The 18,865-nt window shown below is 33.4% G+C and overlaps 1 protein-coding gene across 1 annotated transcript in view; it reads left to right on the forward strand.

Moving 5' to 3' along the window:
- Window positions 1-18,865, forward strand: part of LOC149774304 (serine/threonine-protein kinase TBK1-like) — a 72,949-nt gene that overhangs the window by 30,304 nt on the left and 23,780 nt on the right. Inside the window, exons 11-13 of the mRNA XM_089945443.1 lie at window positions 712-889; window positions 8,605-8,720; window positions 17,227-17,343. Of these exons, the coding sequence (XP_089801569.1) occupies window positions 712-889; window positions 8,605-8,720; window positions 17,227-17,343 (411 nt within the window). The remainder of the gene's footprint in view (window positions 1-711; window positions 890-8,604; window positions 8,721-17,226; window positions 17,344-18,865) is intronic.

Below are 18,865 nucleotides of genomic sequence, written 5' to 3' on the forward strand. Positions count from 1 at the left end.
GGTCTATGCAGTTTGGAGTAATTAGCATAACAAACAACACAAACCCTGATCTGCTGTGATTATGTGATGGCAGATCATGGTTTTTGTCAATTGCAGTTTGATTCAACTTGTATGCAGGTATATACAGTAATAATCTTTCAGGGTTTTCATATTCTTTCAGACTTAATAGACATTGTTACATTGATATTTTAAAGTTTGAGTCATGAAATATGTGATTTAAAGGAAAAAATATAGATTGTATATCTTGTTCAGTTGTGAGAGAAAGGACTCTGTTCTGCAGTCCTCGTGTCTTTTAAATATCCAAACTGAAATCCAAACCCATTGAAATTCAGTGGCAGATTTATTATGCATGCTTCTTTTGTAGGCCATTGAAAGAGATTTAAAATGTGGGCTTCTTTTGTAGGCCATTGAAAGAGATTTAAAATGTGTGCTTCTTTTGTAGGCAATGGAAGAGATTTAAAATGTGTGCTTCTTTTGTAGGCAATTGAAAGAGATTTAAAATGTGTGCTTCTTTTGTAGGCAGTGGAAGAGATTTAAAATGTGTGCTTCTTTTGTAGGCAATTGAAAGAGATTTAAAATGTATGCTTCTTTTGTAGGCAGTGGAAGAGGTTTAAAATGTGTGCTGCTTTTGTAGGCAATGGAAGAGATTTAAAATGTGTGCTTCTTTTGTAGGCAATTGAAAGAGATTTAAAATGTGTGCTTCTTTTGTAGGCAATGGAAGGACATTTTGATAGAGAATTTAAGCCTTGAGACACGACTTTATAAAGAGAGGGTGAAAGATATCAGTATCTTGTGCTGTCCAGTTATGAACAACATGGTCTCAATGCAAACCATGGAAATTGGAAAGCAGTCCCTGGAAATGGGAAGCAAAACCATGGACTCGGAGCAAGTAAGTGTATTGATACCTCACATTAATGCTGTAAAGGGGAGTCATAGAACCATACTGTTATACGCAAGATGTCATACACTGAAGCGTGTTATAAGATGCAGCAAGAGGGGAATAATACTCTGACTTTAGATTGTACTATTTTAATGATATGCATTATTGCTTCCTTGTCACAGTAAAATTTGACCCATTTCCCATTGTTCTTTCCACTGTAGCATTGTTGATATTAGAGTAATAGGACATAACTCCAGTTATGCCGTAGAAATGTCTTTATTGGCTGTCATAAGTATATTTTTGGGCCACTTAGAATAGAACCATCTATTTAAAAACAAACCCCCGAATGCTTTTTATCAGTGACAGAATCGGCATTTAAACTAAGTTCATCAGCTGTAGTCATTTTATCCTCCATGAATATGGACACACCGTTCCATTGTTGAAGTTAGCTACATACGAAAATCGAATTTACTTATGTCCTTAAAGTAATATTTTGATGCAACTTTTTAAGTTTAGAAGTCAGTTTAAGAAGGAATCAAAGAAACTTTCACAACACAATTGGTGATCGAAGAGACTTAACAGTTCTCTTTTGACCTGCATATGTAAAACATCTTTATTATGCAGGACCTGGCCTACTACCATGTCATTCTTGTATAAAAAAAATAATACCTCCCTTCCCATTTAGTTTAATAAAGATGCCAAAGAGAAGGAGCCATAGTATAAAAAGTAAAATTTCTCTTCCCATTTAGTTTAATAAAGATGCCAAAGAGAATGAACCATTGATAAGAGATTAAAAGCATTTGAGATGTCGGTTTTACAGAAGTCACTTCCTTTCTCATGAATGTTCAGCTATTGAATAGCATCACTTATACAACATGAGCAAGACAGTATTCCTTGTAATTCAAGTGATTAATGCTTGGTATATTTTGGTTGTGAGCAGAATAAAGGTCTGCAATCAGGTGATTCTTCCCAGAATACTTGCCATTGCTATCTCTATATTGGAGTGCTATGATACATGGGGAAGGGAGATATGTCAGAGTGCTGCAGAAGATAGTGCTGCATCTTTGGTCTCCATTGGTATTCTGGCTCTCTGAAAGCTCATTGAAGATCATGACACTCAAAGGGAGATAAAGAAATATTTTCCATGCAGTGCGGAAATCATGTTTTAGGCTGTTTATAAGACATAACAAAGTCTGTCTAGATGATTTATTACTCTAGTCTCAAGACGTGTGATATTGATTGGAATATTTGCATTGAATTTATATTGTTGTAATCATGTCACATTTATTGGAATATTTGCATTGAATTTATGTTGTTGTGATCATGTCAAATTGATTGGAATGTTTGCATTGAATTTATATCATTGTAATCATGTCACATTTACTGGAATATTTGCATTGAATTTATGTTGTTGTGATCATGTCAAATTGATTGGAATATTTGCATTGAATATATATTGTTTACTCATGTCAGATTGATTGGAATATTTGCATTGAATTTATATCATTATAATCATGTCAAATAGATTGGAATATTTGCATTGAATTTATATTGTTTTACTCGTGTCAGATTGATTGGGATATTTGCATTGAATATATATATCATTGTAATCATGTCAAATTGATTGGAATATTTGCATTAAATTTTAAATGTCATGTCAAATTCTGCTTGTTATTGACTTTCTTATGTTTGTTTCTTGCTTCAGATGGTTCCTGCTGTTGTATAGTCTATGATTTGTGTTAATATTTGCAGTGTCTTCTTAAACAGCTCATTTTTACACACCCGTTACGTGCACAGCCATTTTGTTCACCTCTTTGAGCAGTGAAATGAATACAGACCTTTTCACCTTTATAATAGGTGCATGGCTGAATTTTTATGTTGTTGGAAGATGAGGAGGAGGTTGAAGAAGCAAATTTGTTATAATTTGGAAATGTTTTCTGTCCAGTTGTCATCATTAGGGTTGCATTGTAGAGTTAGCCACCAGGTTTTTGACATGTATTTTTAAACTTTTTAATTAGATGCTTGTAAAAATCTACAAAATGGACATCGACTAATGAGGAAAGTCAGTGAGCAGTGTATTGAAAAATGTTCCAGGGTATAGTTAAGAGCCAAACATATAAATACACAGTGCAAATATTCTAGACTGGTAGTTTTACATGGAAGGTGCATTGTCAGATGGATGACTTGAAAGCATCCAGACTTGGTGCTGTCACTATTTCTCCAGATAGCTGATTCCAGAATGTTGCTATCAGCAGAAAGAATAAGTGTTTGTGCATATTCATACTACACTGAAATGTGTTAACTTTCATGGAATGGGTGTGTCTCAGTGATCTAAGTAATGTTGGCAAAGGATGGTATATCCTCAGAATAACAACCAAGTTTTTCACGTTATGGCCAGAAAATACAGCAGTTTGAATATCATTATTTATTGTTGTTCAGTATGCTTGAATCTCCTATTTTTAAAATTGAAGATGCTAATCCTGAGAATTCCTTGTGGTATTGATAGAAGTGTCCTTCTGTATTGATTAGCCATTCTATTAACACATAAACCCCTGGAGATTTTTGTTGTTTTCACCTGAAATTCGAGTAGGAAACACATTTTGAAAGCTTTTTCTGAATGCATCCTAATACATCAACTTCCAGGTGATTTTCCAATAACCTAATGCTAGTTGTGTTAGAAACGTCATTTTTCACTGGCTATTTCGCTCGAGCATGAGAAGAAGGGTAAAAGTTGGAGTTCTTTTCTTTTTTTTGCTTAACAAACCCATCATTTTCGTATCGAAACCACTCTTTATTCCAAATGCCCATCTTATCCTACTTTTTGCAAAGGTTCATCTGTCTGTTTGCAGTTCATACTGGTCTGTCTTAGATATGAGACCAAAAAGTCTAAAATCTGGACACAAAATTGGATTCTGACCACGGACAAATTTTGGGTGGGAAAAAATTGTGACCAAAAAATGAGGTTTTTCCCTCTGTATTTTATAGTGCAACTAGAACATCCATATTTTTGGTATCATTGTAGAGCTACATCTGTCTACCTTTCTATAATACCACCCACTTTAGTGTATCATACATGACCTTGATGCTACAGATCTTGGCAGTAGGCCAAGGGTTAATGAGTTAACATTCATCTCAAATTCATCCAATTCCAGTCCAACTTCACACAAAATATTTGTATAATACTGAAAGTGTCAATAAATTCCATCAGATTCTTATGACTTCCCTTCTGCCTGATATCCTTGCATTAAGTATAGAAGCAAAATGAACATTCTCAACTGTTATGGTCTGCAGGTGACTGTGGGGATTATGTTTGCTCTGTGACTAGATCTGCTGGCAGTCTTCCCAGTAGGCTAAAAAGTCCAGTTACTTCCAAGTAACCCATAAATTGTTGCTAACCAAACCCAACTTATCCGATGGAAGACAATAGCACACCTTATGTACTGGCATGTGACATGATCTATTTTTGTGTGGCCAGCAAGAAGACTTCTGTATGAATATATATTCAATTTTTTTAAAGTACCTGATTTGCTTATGCAAGTCAGTGATGAAGTATTGATATATCATTGAGATAAAACGTTTCCCTTGACTAGAGTAACAAAGTGTTCACAGTCATTTCTATGCAAACTGTTCTTTCATTATAAAATTGAAGTAACATACTCCATTGACAGGGGTATGCAAACATTTAGCAATGCACTCCATAATTATGTCACAGTCCAATTTTGCAGGAGTAATAAGTCCCATTATGTTGAGGGTTTTTGTGTTTATCGTGGGTAGAGTTCATCTCACTCAAGACTGTACATCAAGCCTACAAGTAGTGTTTGGGGTATTGGCAGCACTTCACTGTGTACACATTTTACCACTTGCACTTCTCTGCCATCAAAACATTTTTCTATCCAGTAATAAACAGATGTGATCAATGATCAATAACTTACTGCAAAACCTGATTTTGAAAGTTTTATTGTTATGTCTCTTTGGTTGAAACTTTATTTTGAATGCAACTTATAGCATGTAAGAATATTACACAAAGGTAATGTAATGTTACTTGATCACCCAGAAACTACGAAAGACATATGCCGATTCAGCAAGACAGAAATCAAAACAATCATGTGATGTCTAGGTAGTGTGTTCTCAGACTGGCTGCTGACGTATTCCCACTTACGAACATGAGCTGTTATGCAAGATTCCTGTCTTTACCAAGATCTAAAAATGATCTCCTGTCTGGATCAGCAAATGTCTAAACTTTATTCTTATTTCCATGGCACCCTGTATGCACAATCATATTTGGTAAGTTTGGCCCAGGGACAGATTTGATGTTAATGTGTGAACCTTCAGTGGTATCATTACATAACCAATTAAGACTATATAAAACTAAATGAACATATTGTTTGGCAAAAACACATCATAATAGGGTGTGTATTTATGTAAGATCATGTTATAATTGGTTAAAATAAAACAAGAATTATAATCTAGTAAGAATAAGCTAAGTAGTGATTTCAAAAGTAACATTCACTCCAACTAAATTTGCCTAAGCAGACACAGTCATATAGTAGACATCTGCACATAGTGGACACATTTTGTGATCCTCATTGAAAACTTATATATTTATTCGCCATATGGTTGACAACTAATGTAGATAACATACATTGTAACCTAATAATTCACAAATTCCTCTCCTTTTAGCTTGCCACAGATGTTCAGTGTTGTAAAGTCCAGTGATGTTTAGCTTGTTTGACAATTAATTACTCTGTATATCATGTTATATGCTCACTAATTCTGTATAACAGGAATGGAACATCACCTGTGTCAACAATTATATTGGATGTATGGGAGCCATCACAGGGCTTGAACAGTGTATTGAATTTGTCTGGAGTCCATGCCTGCATGTATGCCCAGAGATATAGTGTGATTTTTCAACTTTGGAATGTAATAATGCTTTGTAAAAGCTTAAAACTGCTATTCATCTTATGGGGTCTATATTACCCAAACCCCCAAGTCATTCTGTATTGTGCATTGCTCAGTAAGGAGAGTGATTGGACAAAACAATATAACAGATAACAGTATGTGGTACCTCTTTCAAAGCTGAAATAATTTGATTAGTATTATATCATTCATTTCTTTTTTTAAAAAACATTTTAAATTCACAAATTAAATATTCATTAGGTTGTAAATCATTAATTTTGACAAATCTTGTTTCAGGTTAATTAAAAATGTTAAGTTTGTAAACTAGATTACTGTGCATAGTTATGTATGCTAGTCATGAATCAGAATGGTAGCTGTGAAGTTTATCTTGTAAATCACTTATGATGTTAAGATAAGTTTTAAGTGACTTTGCATCTCACTCTGTTATAGAGTATATTGTTATGACTCTAGGTCATAAACTATGTAACAGAAAGAAGTGAAACCAACAAGTTTAGTAAAAACCAACAAATCATTTATTTCCCTAAGTTACAAAGTGAAAATTTAAATGACACTTACACTATTATGAATGTAATACTAAATAGTCCTAAATGTCCTATCATTAGTCCAAAATTATAGAATGTTCCAAATTTATTTAATTAGCCTTGAATGTCCTGATGTGCTACAATAATACAATCCAGAATGTATTTGAATAGGCTCTCAATAATCACAGTTTAATGTTTTAGGTTTTTTTAAAAGTCGATGAGCACTTTGTAATTCCAGTGAATAATTTAAATAAATAATTCCTCTCAAATTATACCTGAACACAACTGTAAATGATTCTGTAGACTGATCTTAAAATAGCAATGAATAATTGTTTACCAAATCTTTATTTATACATATTTCACTTGACCTTCATCACAGTAGAATGTTCTAGAAAAATAGTTATTTCCATGGAAAATTCCACTAACCCTTCAACTCATATTCTAGTAAACATCATGTTTATCACTTACAGTAGTGATAAAAGTTAGGTATGCAAAAACTTGATCCACAACCCTCAGTCACAATTATGACAAAAGTATGGTACACAATATAAATTAAATATACATATTAATATAAAATTCATAACATGATACAGAATGAAAGTTATGTACTCCTCAATCAAACATGCAAACATAATCTAAAAAATAAGCACCAAGAAAAAGAGATGCTGCCAAAGCACACAATTTCATTAATCGTGCAAAATTTTACAAATTTGCACACTTGGAGAACAGTGATACACAAGAACTCCCACAAATTGTTTCAGGTCATGAATATGAAAATGTACTCTGTGCAGTATACAATTTTTATTTTACTATTCACCTTTAAAGTGCTTATAGGCACCTAAGTCATGCCAGTAGAACTGTCATAGCACTTGTTGCAACATCTGTCTTTATTCAGGTAGGCAACTATTTACACATGTGGATTCTACAACTTTACATGAATGGTTGTTAAACTAAATTTGATTGGCACATTGGGCCCTGGAGCAAACGTTCTGTCATGGTTTGAACCTTTCATTAAGAAACTTTTACAAATACATGTTTAAAATACTGACTACATAGAAAACTCAAAATGGATTATTCCTACTGTGGTTCATCTTCAGATGACAGTTTCTTTTGGCAAATATTGACTGATCATAGTGATGATGACAATGGTTTTTGAAGTTATGAAGTATATCAGGTTAGTGGGGCATGGACAGTGTTAATGGAGATACCTATGGGTGTACTGAAGTCCAAAATTGGTGTTAAATACAAGTCCAATATGCTGGATAGACAAAAATAGATGTCATGCCAGTCAAACAATCAGTTGTATTTTGAAATTAAATGTAGAATAGGCAGAATACCAATTCTAACAGATAATTTAAAAATAGAGTGCAATTTTCATTTCTTTTCGCAACCAGTTTAGCCCTGCAGGATCATGTGCTGTAAAATTACATAAAGGTTAAGATAAACTGAATAAATAAGAATCTAAACATGAAATTAAGAAGCAAAGATATTTATTTTATTAAAATACCTTTGAACAAGCAGACTGTGGCATTGACGGACCTATCACCCAAATACAGCATTATGAAACAGATCAGAAATATGGCATAGCAGTCAGTAAAGCACCGATTCAAGAATTGTGAAACTTTGGCAGAGCTTATGTTTGTGAAAAATAATATTTTGGAGAAGAACTGTGGAAAATTGTAAAGAAATTTCCCAACTTGTTCAAGCTGGCTAAGCTAGCTATTTATATGCCCCTTCAGACAGCAGTCTGTGAAAGCAGGGTTCTCAGCACAGAACAAAATTCAAACACAGAATAGGGATAGATTAAGCTCAGAAACAATCTAAAGATTAATGCTTTTACAACTAGAGGTCAAATATTTTGACGACTTTGATTTCATTAGAGCTTTAACAGTGGATCAGGAAGAAGAGATATATTGAAATGCTAGGTAAATGTTGAACTATGCCGTTTCCTATACCCTTCCATCTCTCTTTACCCCCCACTAATTTTGGTGACAAGGGGGTAGATTCCTCTTTTTAAATAAAATGATTTCAGCATCTTTGCTAGAAGAGAACAGTCATAAAGCCACATGAAGGTACACGCACACCATGTAATGGATGCGAATCTCTAAGGAACTGATGTGTCCTTTGTAGACAGGTTTTACTCAGGCTGTGTGTGTGTTTGTCTCTCTCTCTCTCTCTCTCTCTCTCTCTCTCTCTATATATATATATATATATATATATATATATTCCAGCAAAATGGTGGTGTAAGCTAGAATGTTTCAATCATTTTCTTGACTTTTTCAGATTGCAATACACACCACTATGAAAGAATGTGTGACAATAATGGAGAAAATAAAATCATCCAGTGAAGCAACCAATAAGGTCTTCCCAAAGACTAAAGAATGGCTGGATAACAAATGGTAAGTGCCAAAAGATCTCTTCAGATGGCCTCATCAGTTAGCACAAGTTTCTTGTCACAATCATCCTTATCTACTTCGAGGCATGATATGAAACTTTATGCACACATTCATCCCAATGTCTGGTTGGTCCTAAACAAAAATGGCGCTGCACAGACATCCAATATGAAAGCCACAATGGCCATATTGAAAGTCTTATTGCTACTTCTCCTGAACAGAAAGGCATATCAACGGGGGTTTTTACCAGAAGACTTTTGATGTCAAGTTTGTTTTAAATGAAAATGGTGCCAAACTGAAGTCCAGTATGGTTGCCTTGGCTGCCAGCTTAAATAATCTTGTTATCACAACTCTACTTGAACAGTTGGTACCATTCAAAACATGCATCTTGAAAATATTGGCATCACTACTCCTATATCCTCACAGAGTTTTCACTGAAAGACACTGGAAGTCCCACTAATAGCTAATATTTGGTTCAGAATGGCAGTTCATTGCCAAAGGAAGTCAGTGTTGGTTCTTCTAGCCACAGAGCAGTAGCCTCTGTTCTGGTTACAGCTGGCCTCTGTTCTGGTTACAGCTAGAATCTGTTCTGATTACAGCTGGCATCTGTTGTCCATTAGATCAAGATTGTTATTGATACTTCACCGAAACTTCTAGGAGGGTTACCATACAACTTTGCTTGCATATTCATCCCTAGAAGAGATCCTGAAATCATTGTATTTGACAGACAAGTTTATTAGATCAAATGTTTTGAGTGGAACACTGAGTAATTCAACATTACAGTATACCAAATAGTCATTGATTTTATCCTTTAAACTGAGAAATTGGACTTTAATTATAATATGGCAAATAGTCATTGATTTGCTTATCCAATAAATTGCCATATTAAACACCCTAATGAAGTAAACTAAAGAGGTTTATAGGTCCACTTTACAGATTCTTTTTATGTCAGACAGTCAATAATGCAGTCACCAACCAAGGCTTATTCAGAGGTGACTGTGCTAGTTTACATATCTCTAACTAAGCTTAATTCAAAGGTGAATGTGATAGTTTACATGTATTTTTGTCAAACAGTCAATGAAGGGGTCACCAACCAAGGCTTATTCAAAGGTGACTGTGCTAGTTTAGATGTTTTTTTGTCAGACAGTCAGATGGTCAATAAAGGGGTCTCTAACCAAGCTTAATTCAAAGGTGACTGTGTTAGTTGACATGTATTTTTGTCAGACAGTCAATGAAGGGGTCACCAACAAAGCTTAATTCAAAGATGTCTGTGTTAGTTTACATGTTTTTATTATATATGACAATCAACTGTTGTGTCACTGACATAACTTGTTTGGTCACTACCTTTTCCCATTTCTAAGCGCTCTTAGCCACAAAATACAAGACAATTAAACTAAAACAGCAGCAAATCCAGAACCAAGAATGACACATTCTACATTCCAGCTCGTAATTTAGTGTAGTAATTTTACAGATATTTGGCCACCACATTCATTTTTGTATGTGAGTGTGTGTGTGATTTAGATTTTTAACATATTCTAACAGTTTTTCAGTCGTACTGCTATGATATCTACAGTGTGGCAGTCTATAGTGATGTCTAGCACAGGGGCATCATGCCGCAGACAGGTAGCGTAATGTCCCACCCAGTCACATTATCCTGACACCAGGCTGACCAGTCCTAACACTAACCTCTTAATGCTGAACACCTAGCGAGGCAGCTGTTAGTACCATGTTTTTAAGTCTTTGGTATGACTCGGCCAGGGATCGAACCCACATCTGAGGCGGATGCTCTAACCACTAGGCCACATGAGCAGTTATTAATTTTTGTGGATAATGGCCAGAAAGAGCCATAAGAATTTCAGGATCAGAATGAAAATAGTACCCCATGGACATCCAGTATAGCCACCATGTGGCAGTTTTGAAAATCAATCTACAACTACTCTTCCTAAATGGATGGGCATATTAACATGGGATTTTCTTTTTAAAAAAGCTACTTATGACATTTAATTAGTCTTAAATGAAAATGGTGATGATTTGTGATCAAATATGCCCACCATTATGGACATCTTGAAAATCTTGTTATTGCTACTTCTTCTGAGCAGATGGTCATATTGACCTGCAGTTTTCACAGAGAGTATTGTTGGTCCTAAATGAAAATCATGCTCCTTGTGCAAACTACTTTCTTGTCACTGCTTCATAGCTTAACATTAATGTTATCACTGTTCATTCTGATAGATTGTAATATCAGCATGGGATTTTCACTAAAGACTTCTTATGATGTTAGATTTGTTCTAAATCAAATGGTGCTGACTTGACATTGAATATGGCCTCTGGTGGCAGCCATATTGGATGTCAGATCAAGACAGAGGTGGCCAGCTGGAAAAGTTTTCTTTTGCGACTTCTCCTTAGCAAAATTGTCAATGAAAGACTTTTTGTCAGTCCTAAATGAAAATGGTGATTATCAGACCACTTCTATAGCCATGATTGCCATCTTGATGATCTTGTTATCATTATTTCTTCCGAATTTGATACTCATAGTAACATGGGTTTTTTACTAAAAGACTTGTTATACTTTGTAGCTAGTACTCAGTGAAAATGGTGCTGATCAGACTTTGTAATTTTTCTAAAATGAAGTCATACCAACATCTGAGGAAAAGAAGAATAATTGAAATAACAAAACAAAACACTTTTTTGCATTATATACATTGTGTATTTGGGTGCTCCTGAACTGAAAATTATGCTGATCCAATGGCTGTCTTGATAGCATCTTGAAAACTGTTATTTGGCAGTTTAACCTGAATGGACGGTCATATCAACTTGGGGTTTTCACTAAAGACTACCGCAGTAAATAGTTGCTTCTAGCTAAGAATGATGCTTATCTGACCTCCAACAATATTTAAATGGTTCTGCATGAAAACCAACATCTCTGCACTTTTTATAAAGTTTTGAAAACCAGTCCTGATTGAACTTGGTGACAGGTCTCTTGTTATTGCTTGTTTTGTATACTTCATTGAGCTGATGGACACACTGACATGTACATAAGCAAATGAATTTTTGACCAGACTTTGTCTTTAGTTGGATTCCAGTGAACAAGTTGATAGTCAGCATTGACTTAAGATAAAAGATCTTGTCTCAGATTTTTGGCTGTGACAGCTTATGAGCGTGATAACACAACTAAGTATAATTGGATTTGTATCAGATCACTGTTTGGAAGAATATTTTTAATGATGCTTCTTAAATAGCTTCACATTTTTTTGTTTTTGTGCAAAATATTATAGTTTTAACCAGACTTGACTTGTGGGTTTATCTTGACATGGTCTGAGACAGTTTCAGTGATTTCCTATCCGTGATATCTGGTTCAACGTCAAAAACCATGACATAATTTTGTACTGAACTTACAAGTACCAGGTCTGTTCTAGTATGCCATTGTTACAGCTTGAGCAAAGACAGGGGACATTTTCCCACCACAAACTGCTGTTGTCCCCTTAAATGTAACAAATCCCCATATATTAATCATTATTAGGGGGACAGATGTATATAAAATGTCTCTTTGACAGAGGTATATAAAATGTCCCTTGGACAGAGGTATATAAAATGTCCCTTGGACAGAGGTATATAAAATGTCCCTTGGACAGAGGTATATAAAATGTCCCTTTGACAGAGGTATATAAAATGTTCCTTGGACAGAGGTATATATAAAGTTCCTTGGACAGAGGTATATAAAATGTCCCTTTGACACAGGTGTACAAAATGTCCCTTTGACAGAGGTATATAAAATGTCCCCTTTGACAGGTATATAAAATGTTCCTTTGACAGAGGTATATAAAATTTCCCTTTGACATCTCAGCCAAGGTGCAAGTCTGTCTGCAAATTAGAGGAATTCATACTTATTTCTTAAATGTATCAAAAAGTGAACCATATGCATAAAAATCATGCAACCTTACCTGTATTTCTTTTGGTAAATTCCTACTCTATTTTGAAAATCCCCTTCTTTTTTGGGGTAGGGGATTTCTATCCTAAATAATATTGGAGATGGTTGCAGTACTTTAGCTAAAATAAACCGTAGGAAAGAAGAAATGGACTTGTCTTGGATTCCTAGACATTAGTTTTGCCAAGTAGCGTATCAGTCTTTTCAAGTGAATCTTCATATGATAATGATTAGTGCTTAGCTATCCAAAAATGCATCAAAATCTGGTTTTATTCATTCAACACAGACTAAGAATACATATATCTTCCCAAGAGAATATTGCATGTACCTCAAAGGCAGCCAGTCACACACTCTGTCCTTGTTACCTCTGACCCCCTGTCACAGGTGCAGGATGGATGCACTGAAGTAGGTCTGTTGCTGCTTATATAACATTCTTAGAATCTAAACTGGGAAGAAACAATACTAACAGAACTAAATAAATTACAAGATGAAATATAAAACCTTGATGAGTATGAGAATAGTTACCTTGATTAAACTTGAATTTAGTAGAGAGGAGATGTTTGGCTAAATGTATAAGAACAATACTGTTAGGTCTGACTTGACTTATTTAGGCATAGTTAAATCAATCACAGGCATAGTTAAATTAATCACAAGCATAGTTAAATCAATCACAGGCATAGTTAAATCAATCACAGGCATAGTTAAATCAATCACGGGCATAGTTAAATTAATCACTGGCATAGTTAAATCAATCACAGGCATAGTTAAATCAATCACAGGCATAGTTAAATCAATCACATGCATAGTGCAATTAATCACAGACAAAGTGAAATCCGTCATAAAGATACAAACAGATTTGTGCCACTGCTATAAAAAGATGGTGGCTGAACCTGGCTCCCAATTTTTTTTAAAGTGCTCAAAGAATGTCATCATTAATCATGATTACACCAACAAAAAAGCACTACTAAAATACTTTCTAACACACACTAGGGTCCATCATGTCACACCAACATACATAACACTACTAAAATCTTGAATATCTCAAGCACTCATATCTATCATTTAATACCAATACACAAAACACTTAATAAAATACTGAATATCTCATACACTCCTATCTATGTCACACCAACACACAACACTACTTAAATTCTGAATATCTCAAGCACTCAAATCATTTGTCATGTAACACCAACACAATTAAATATAGAATATCACAAACACTCCTTTCTATCAATCATGCCACATGAACACTCAAAACACTATAAAATACTGAATATCTCAAACACTCCAACTATTTGTCATGTCAAACCAACACAAGAAAATACTCAATATCTCAAACACTCCTTTCTGTCCATCACATCACACCAACACACAAAACAGTAGAAAATACTCAATATCTCAAACAACTCTGTCGTGTCATAGCAACAGACAAAACACTATAATACTGAATATCTCAAACACTCCTTTCTGTCCGTCATGTCACACCAACACACAAAACACTATAAAATACTAAATATCTCAAACAATTCTATGTTATGTCATTCCAACAGACAAAACACTGTAAAATACTAAAATATCTCAAACACGTGTTTCTATCTATAATGTCACACCAGAACAAAGCATTAATGAAATACAGAATATCTCAATACTATTAATGATCTGTTATATCGTGTAATTTACTACTGGAAATATTTATCATAGAAAAACATGACAGTTTGCTTATTTATTTTGTATTTGTTTATTTTTCAGCAGTAATAGTTCAGACAAGTGTAAATGTTGATATGTTCAAATATTTTTAACACAGAGATTAGATGCCACAGTTTTAAAAACATAACTCAGTGATTAAGAAAAAAACGCGATTAAGAAAAAAAATGCTCATCTATTTTAATTATGGGGTTGTGCATTGGTCTAACAATGGGATGTCCTGGCTGACATGAAAAGATGGCCAAGGTTCCAGCCAAATATGTATTTACTTTTGGTTCTTGAAACTTAATGGGAGTCCTGATTAATATGTATTCTGAATGTATATTTGCCTGAAAACTTTGAAACTGTACTATATACGTACATAGTAAACTTTGATCTATATTGTATACACACAGTAAACTTGAAACTGTATTATATACACACATAGTTAACTTTGATCTATATTGTATACACACACAGTAAAATTTGAAACTGTATTGTATACACATGTAGTAAACTTTGATCTATATTATATACACATAGTAAACTGTGAAACTGTATTATATACACACATAGTAAACTTTGATCTATAATGTATATACACATAGTAAACTTTGAAACTGTATTATATACACACATAGTAAACTTTGATCTATATTGTATACACATAGTAAACTTTGATCTATATTGTGTATATACACATAATAAACTTTGATCTATATTGTGTATATACACATAGTAAACTTTGATCTATATTGTGTATATACACATAGTAGACTTTGAAACTGTATTATATACACACATAGTAAACTTTGATCTATATTGTGTATATACACATAGTAGACTTTGAAACTGTATTATATACACACATAATAAACTTTGAAACAGTATTATATACACACATAGTAGACTTTGATCTATAATGTATATACACATACATGTAGTAAACTTTGAAAATGTATTATATACACACATAGTAAACTTTGATCTATATTGTGTATATACACATAGTAAACTTTGATCTATATTGTGTATATACACATAATAAACTTTGAAACTGTATTACATACACACATAGTAAACTTTGATCTATATTGTATATACACATGGTAAATTTTGAAACTGTATTATATACACACATAGTAAACTTTGATCTATATTGTATACACAGAGTAAGCTTTGAAACAGTATTATGTACACACATAGTAAACTTTGAAACTGTATTATATACACACATAATAAACTTTGAAACTGTATTATATACACACATAGTAAACTTTGATCTATATTGTGTATATACACATAGTAAACTTTGATCTATATTGTGTATATACACATAGTAAACTTTGATCTGTATTGTGTATATACACATAGTTGTTGTTGTTGTTGTTGTAGGGTTTAATGCCATTTTTCAGCACACGATAGGCTATACATGGCAGCCAGTATTAATGGTGGAGGAAGAACCCGGGAAAACCCCAGAAAGAACCACCGACCCACGAGAAGCTACTGGCAAGCTTTCTCACATACCCACATTGGCTGAATCCAAGACTCGAACCCATGCAGACGGAGGTGAGATGGCAGTGATCCGTAATGGAGAACACTTTAGACCACTCGGCCACTCGGGGCCCCTATATATATACACATAGTAAACTTTGAAACTGTATTATATACACACATAGTAAACTTTGATCTATATTGTATATACACATGGTAAATTTTGAAACTGTATTATATACACACATAGTAAACTTTGATCTATATTGTATACACAGAGTAAACTTTGAAACAGTATTATATACACACATAGTAGACTTTGATCTATATTGTATACACAGAGTAAACTTTGAAACAGTATTATATACACACGTAGTAGACTTTGATCTATATTGTATATACACATAGTAGACTTTGAAACTGTATTATATACACATAGTAGACTTTGATCTATATTGTATACACAGAGTAAACTTTGAAACAGTATTATATACACACATAGTAGACTTTGATCTATATTGTATATACACATAGTAAACTTTGAAACTGTATTATATACACATAGTAGACTTTGATCTATATTGTATATACACATAGTAGACTTTGAAACTGTATTATATACACACCTTGTAAACTTTGAACTGTATTATAGTAAACTTTGCACTATATTATTTAATCATATTCCAAGCTGCACTTGTTAAGAGATGTATGTCCATGCATGTGTACATGTGCACTAATTCATATGAATTATTATCTGATAACTGTTCTGTATTCATTTAAAAGATGTGTATTGGGACATACTGTCACAAATTTACCTTCATCGACTAATTTTTTACATTTGACAAATAATCCTTCAGCAATTTGAACAGCAGTATATGTATCCCTTCATATATTGAAATCATTAATGTCATTGTCAGGAAAAAGTTTTCAACTCTATGTTGAAGAGTCTACTGCTACAAGATTTGGTATATACATATACCCTGTCAGAAGGTTTGTTAGAATTGGTATATACATGTACTCTGTCAAAAACTACATTATAATTTGGTGTATACATGTACACTTTTAGAAGGTAGATTATAATTTTGGTATATGCATGTACCCTGTGAAAGGGTACATTATTATTTGGTATATACATGTAGGGTCCAGTAAACTTGAACAGAAGGTACATTATAATTTGGTATATACATGTAGCTGTTAGAAAGTACATTATTATTTGGTATATACATGTACCACGTTGGAAAATACATTATAATTTGGTATATGCATGTACCCTGTGTGATGGTACATTATAATTTGGTATATGCATGTACCCTGTGTGATGGTACATTATAATTTGGTGCATGCATGTACCCTGTGTGATGGTACATTATATTCCATTCCTCATTATATTTCCTGTATCTCTTACAGCCAGATCAAGATACAGAGGCTGTTACAACAGGCCAAGGAGAAGAAAATCAGGTTTGAAGAGAGGAGACGCCAAAGGGCATTTCCTTACCATGAGGAGCAGCTGCACAGATTTGACAGGTCAGCTCAGTTTTAAATAATCATTATCCAGGTACTTATTGGACTTGATCTTGGTTGTCTTGGCTGTAGGGTCCAGTAAACTTGAACAGATCCTGAAACTTGGAACATTTAAATACCTTTTTGAAATTCATTTAGAATGACAAGTATTAAATAATTCCAATATTTTAGTATTTACACAAGAGCTTAAAGTTCACTGAAGAAAACAACTGTCTAAAAAGTTCATACCTCTATACTGTTGCATGCAGAGAATTTATATTAAGAATCAGCTGGAAATATGTTTTTTGTTGGGTTTTTTTTGCCGTAGATATACTATTGATCATTGTGCATTTATATAAAATATTGCCGTCAGATAGATTTGACAACTCAGTTGCAAATAAAGTTATTATTTTAAATGAGAACGGTTTGTTATTCATGTTTTATTTAGAGAGCATTGGGTAAATCTGCAAGCACCTGAAGGAGGTGGGGTTTAGCAGGTTGTTTACAATATGATATCATTAGCTAATGTTGTCTTCATACACATGCATTTTTATGGAACATGTACATTGTTCAAAGACAGTTTTATTAAAAATGAGTTGATTTAACAGCTATTTGGTAAATCATGTAGGTAATAACACTGAACTAATCATAACATAAGAATTGATTGTCAGTGTTGTTGTGTTCATTAAAGTGTGAACCTGATGTTAAAGTATAAATTTAGAATGAATCTGCACTGTACTTTACCATCAGAATCATACTTTGATGAACAGAACAATATTGAAAATCATAATGTATGTAGAATGAATGCTGAACAAATGTAGAATGAATGAATGATAAAATGTATGCACCAATGTATGTACCAATAAAAGGTATATACCAATAAAATGTATGTACCAATAAAATATATGTACCAATAAAATGTATATAGAATGAATGCTGAACAAATGTAGAATGAATGAATGATAAAATGTATCTACCAATAAAATGTATGTACCAATAAAATGTATGTACCAATGTATGTACCAATAAAATGTATGTACCAATAAAAGGTATGTACCAATAAAATGTATGTACCAATGTATGTACCAATAAAATGTATGTACCAATAAAAGGTATGTACCAATAATATGTATGTACCAATAAAAGGTATGTACCAATAAAATGTATGTACCAATAATATGTATGTAGAATGAATGCTGAACAAATGTAGAATGAATGAATGATAAAATGTATGTACCAATGTATGTACCAATAAAATGTATGTACCAATAAAAGGTATGTACCAATAAAATGTATGTACCAGTAAAAGGTATGTACCTATAAAATGTATGTACCAAACACTGCTTGCCACAAGCAACCAATGCTCAACCATAAACTGTTAATAATAAACCATAAAAATTATGATTGTGTTGGAGTTACTTTCTCTGTTTAGTTTCTCAAAAATGCTTGCATTGTTAAAAGTTCAGTCAAACTTGTCAACAGCAGCCACCCATGGGAAAATACTAAACTGGCCTTTATACACAGGTGACCTCTACACATGCAGGTT

This window comes from Sinohyriopsis cumingii, unplaced genomic scaffold (assembly GCF_028554795.1).
Source record: "Sinohyriopsis cumingii isolate HCF-2022 unplaced genomic scaffold, ASM2855479v2 utg000349l, whole genome shotgun sequence".
Taxonomy (NCBI): Eukaryota; Metazoa; Mollusca; class Bivalvia; order Unionida; family Unionidae; genus Sinohyriopsis; species Sinohyriopsis cumingii.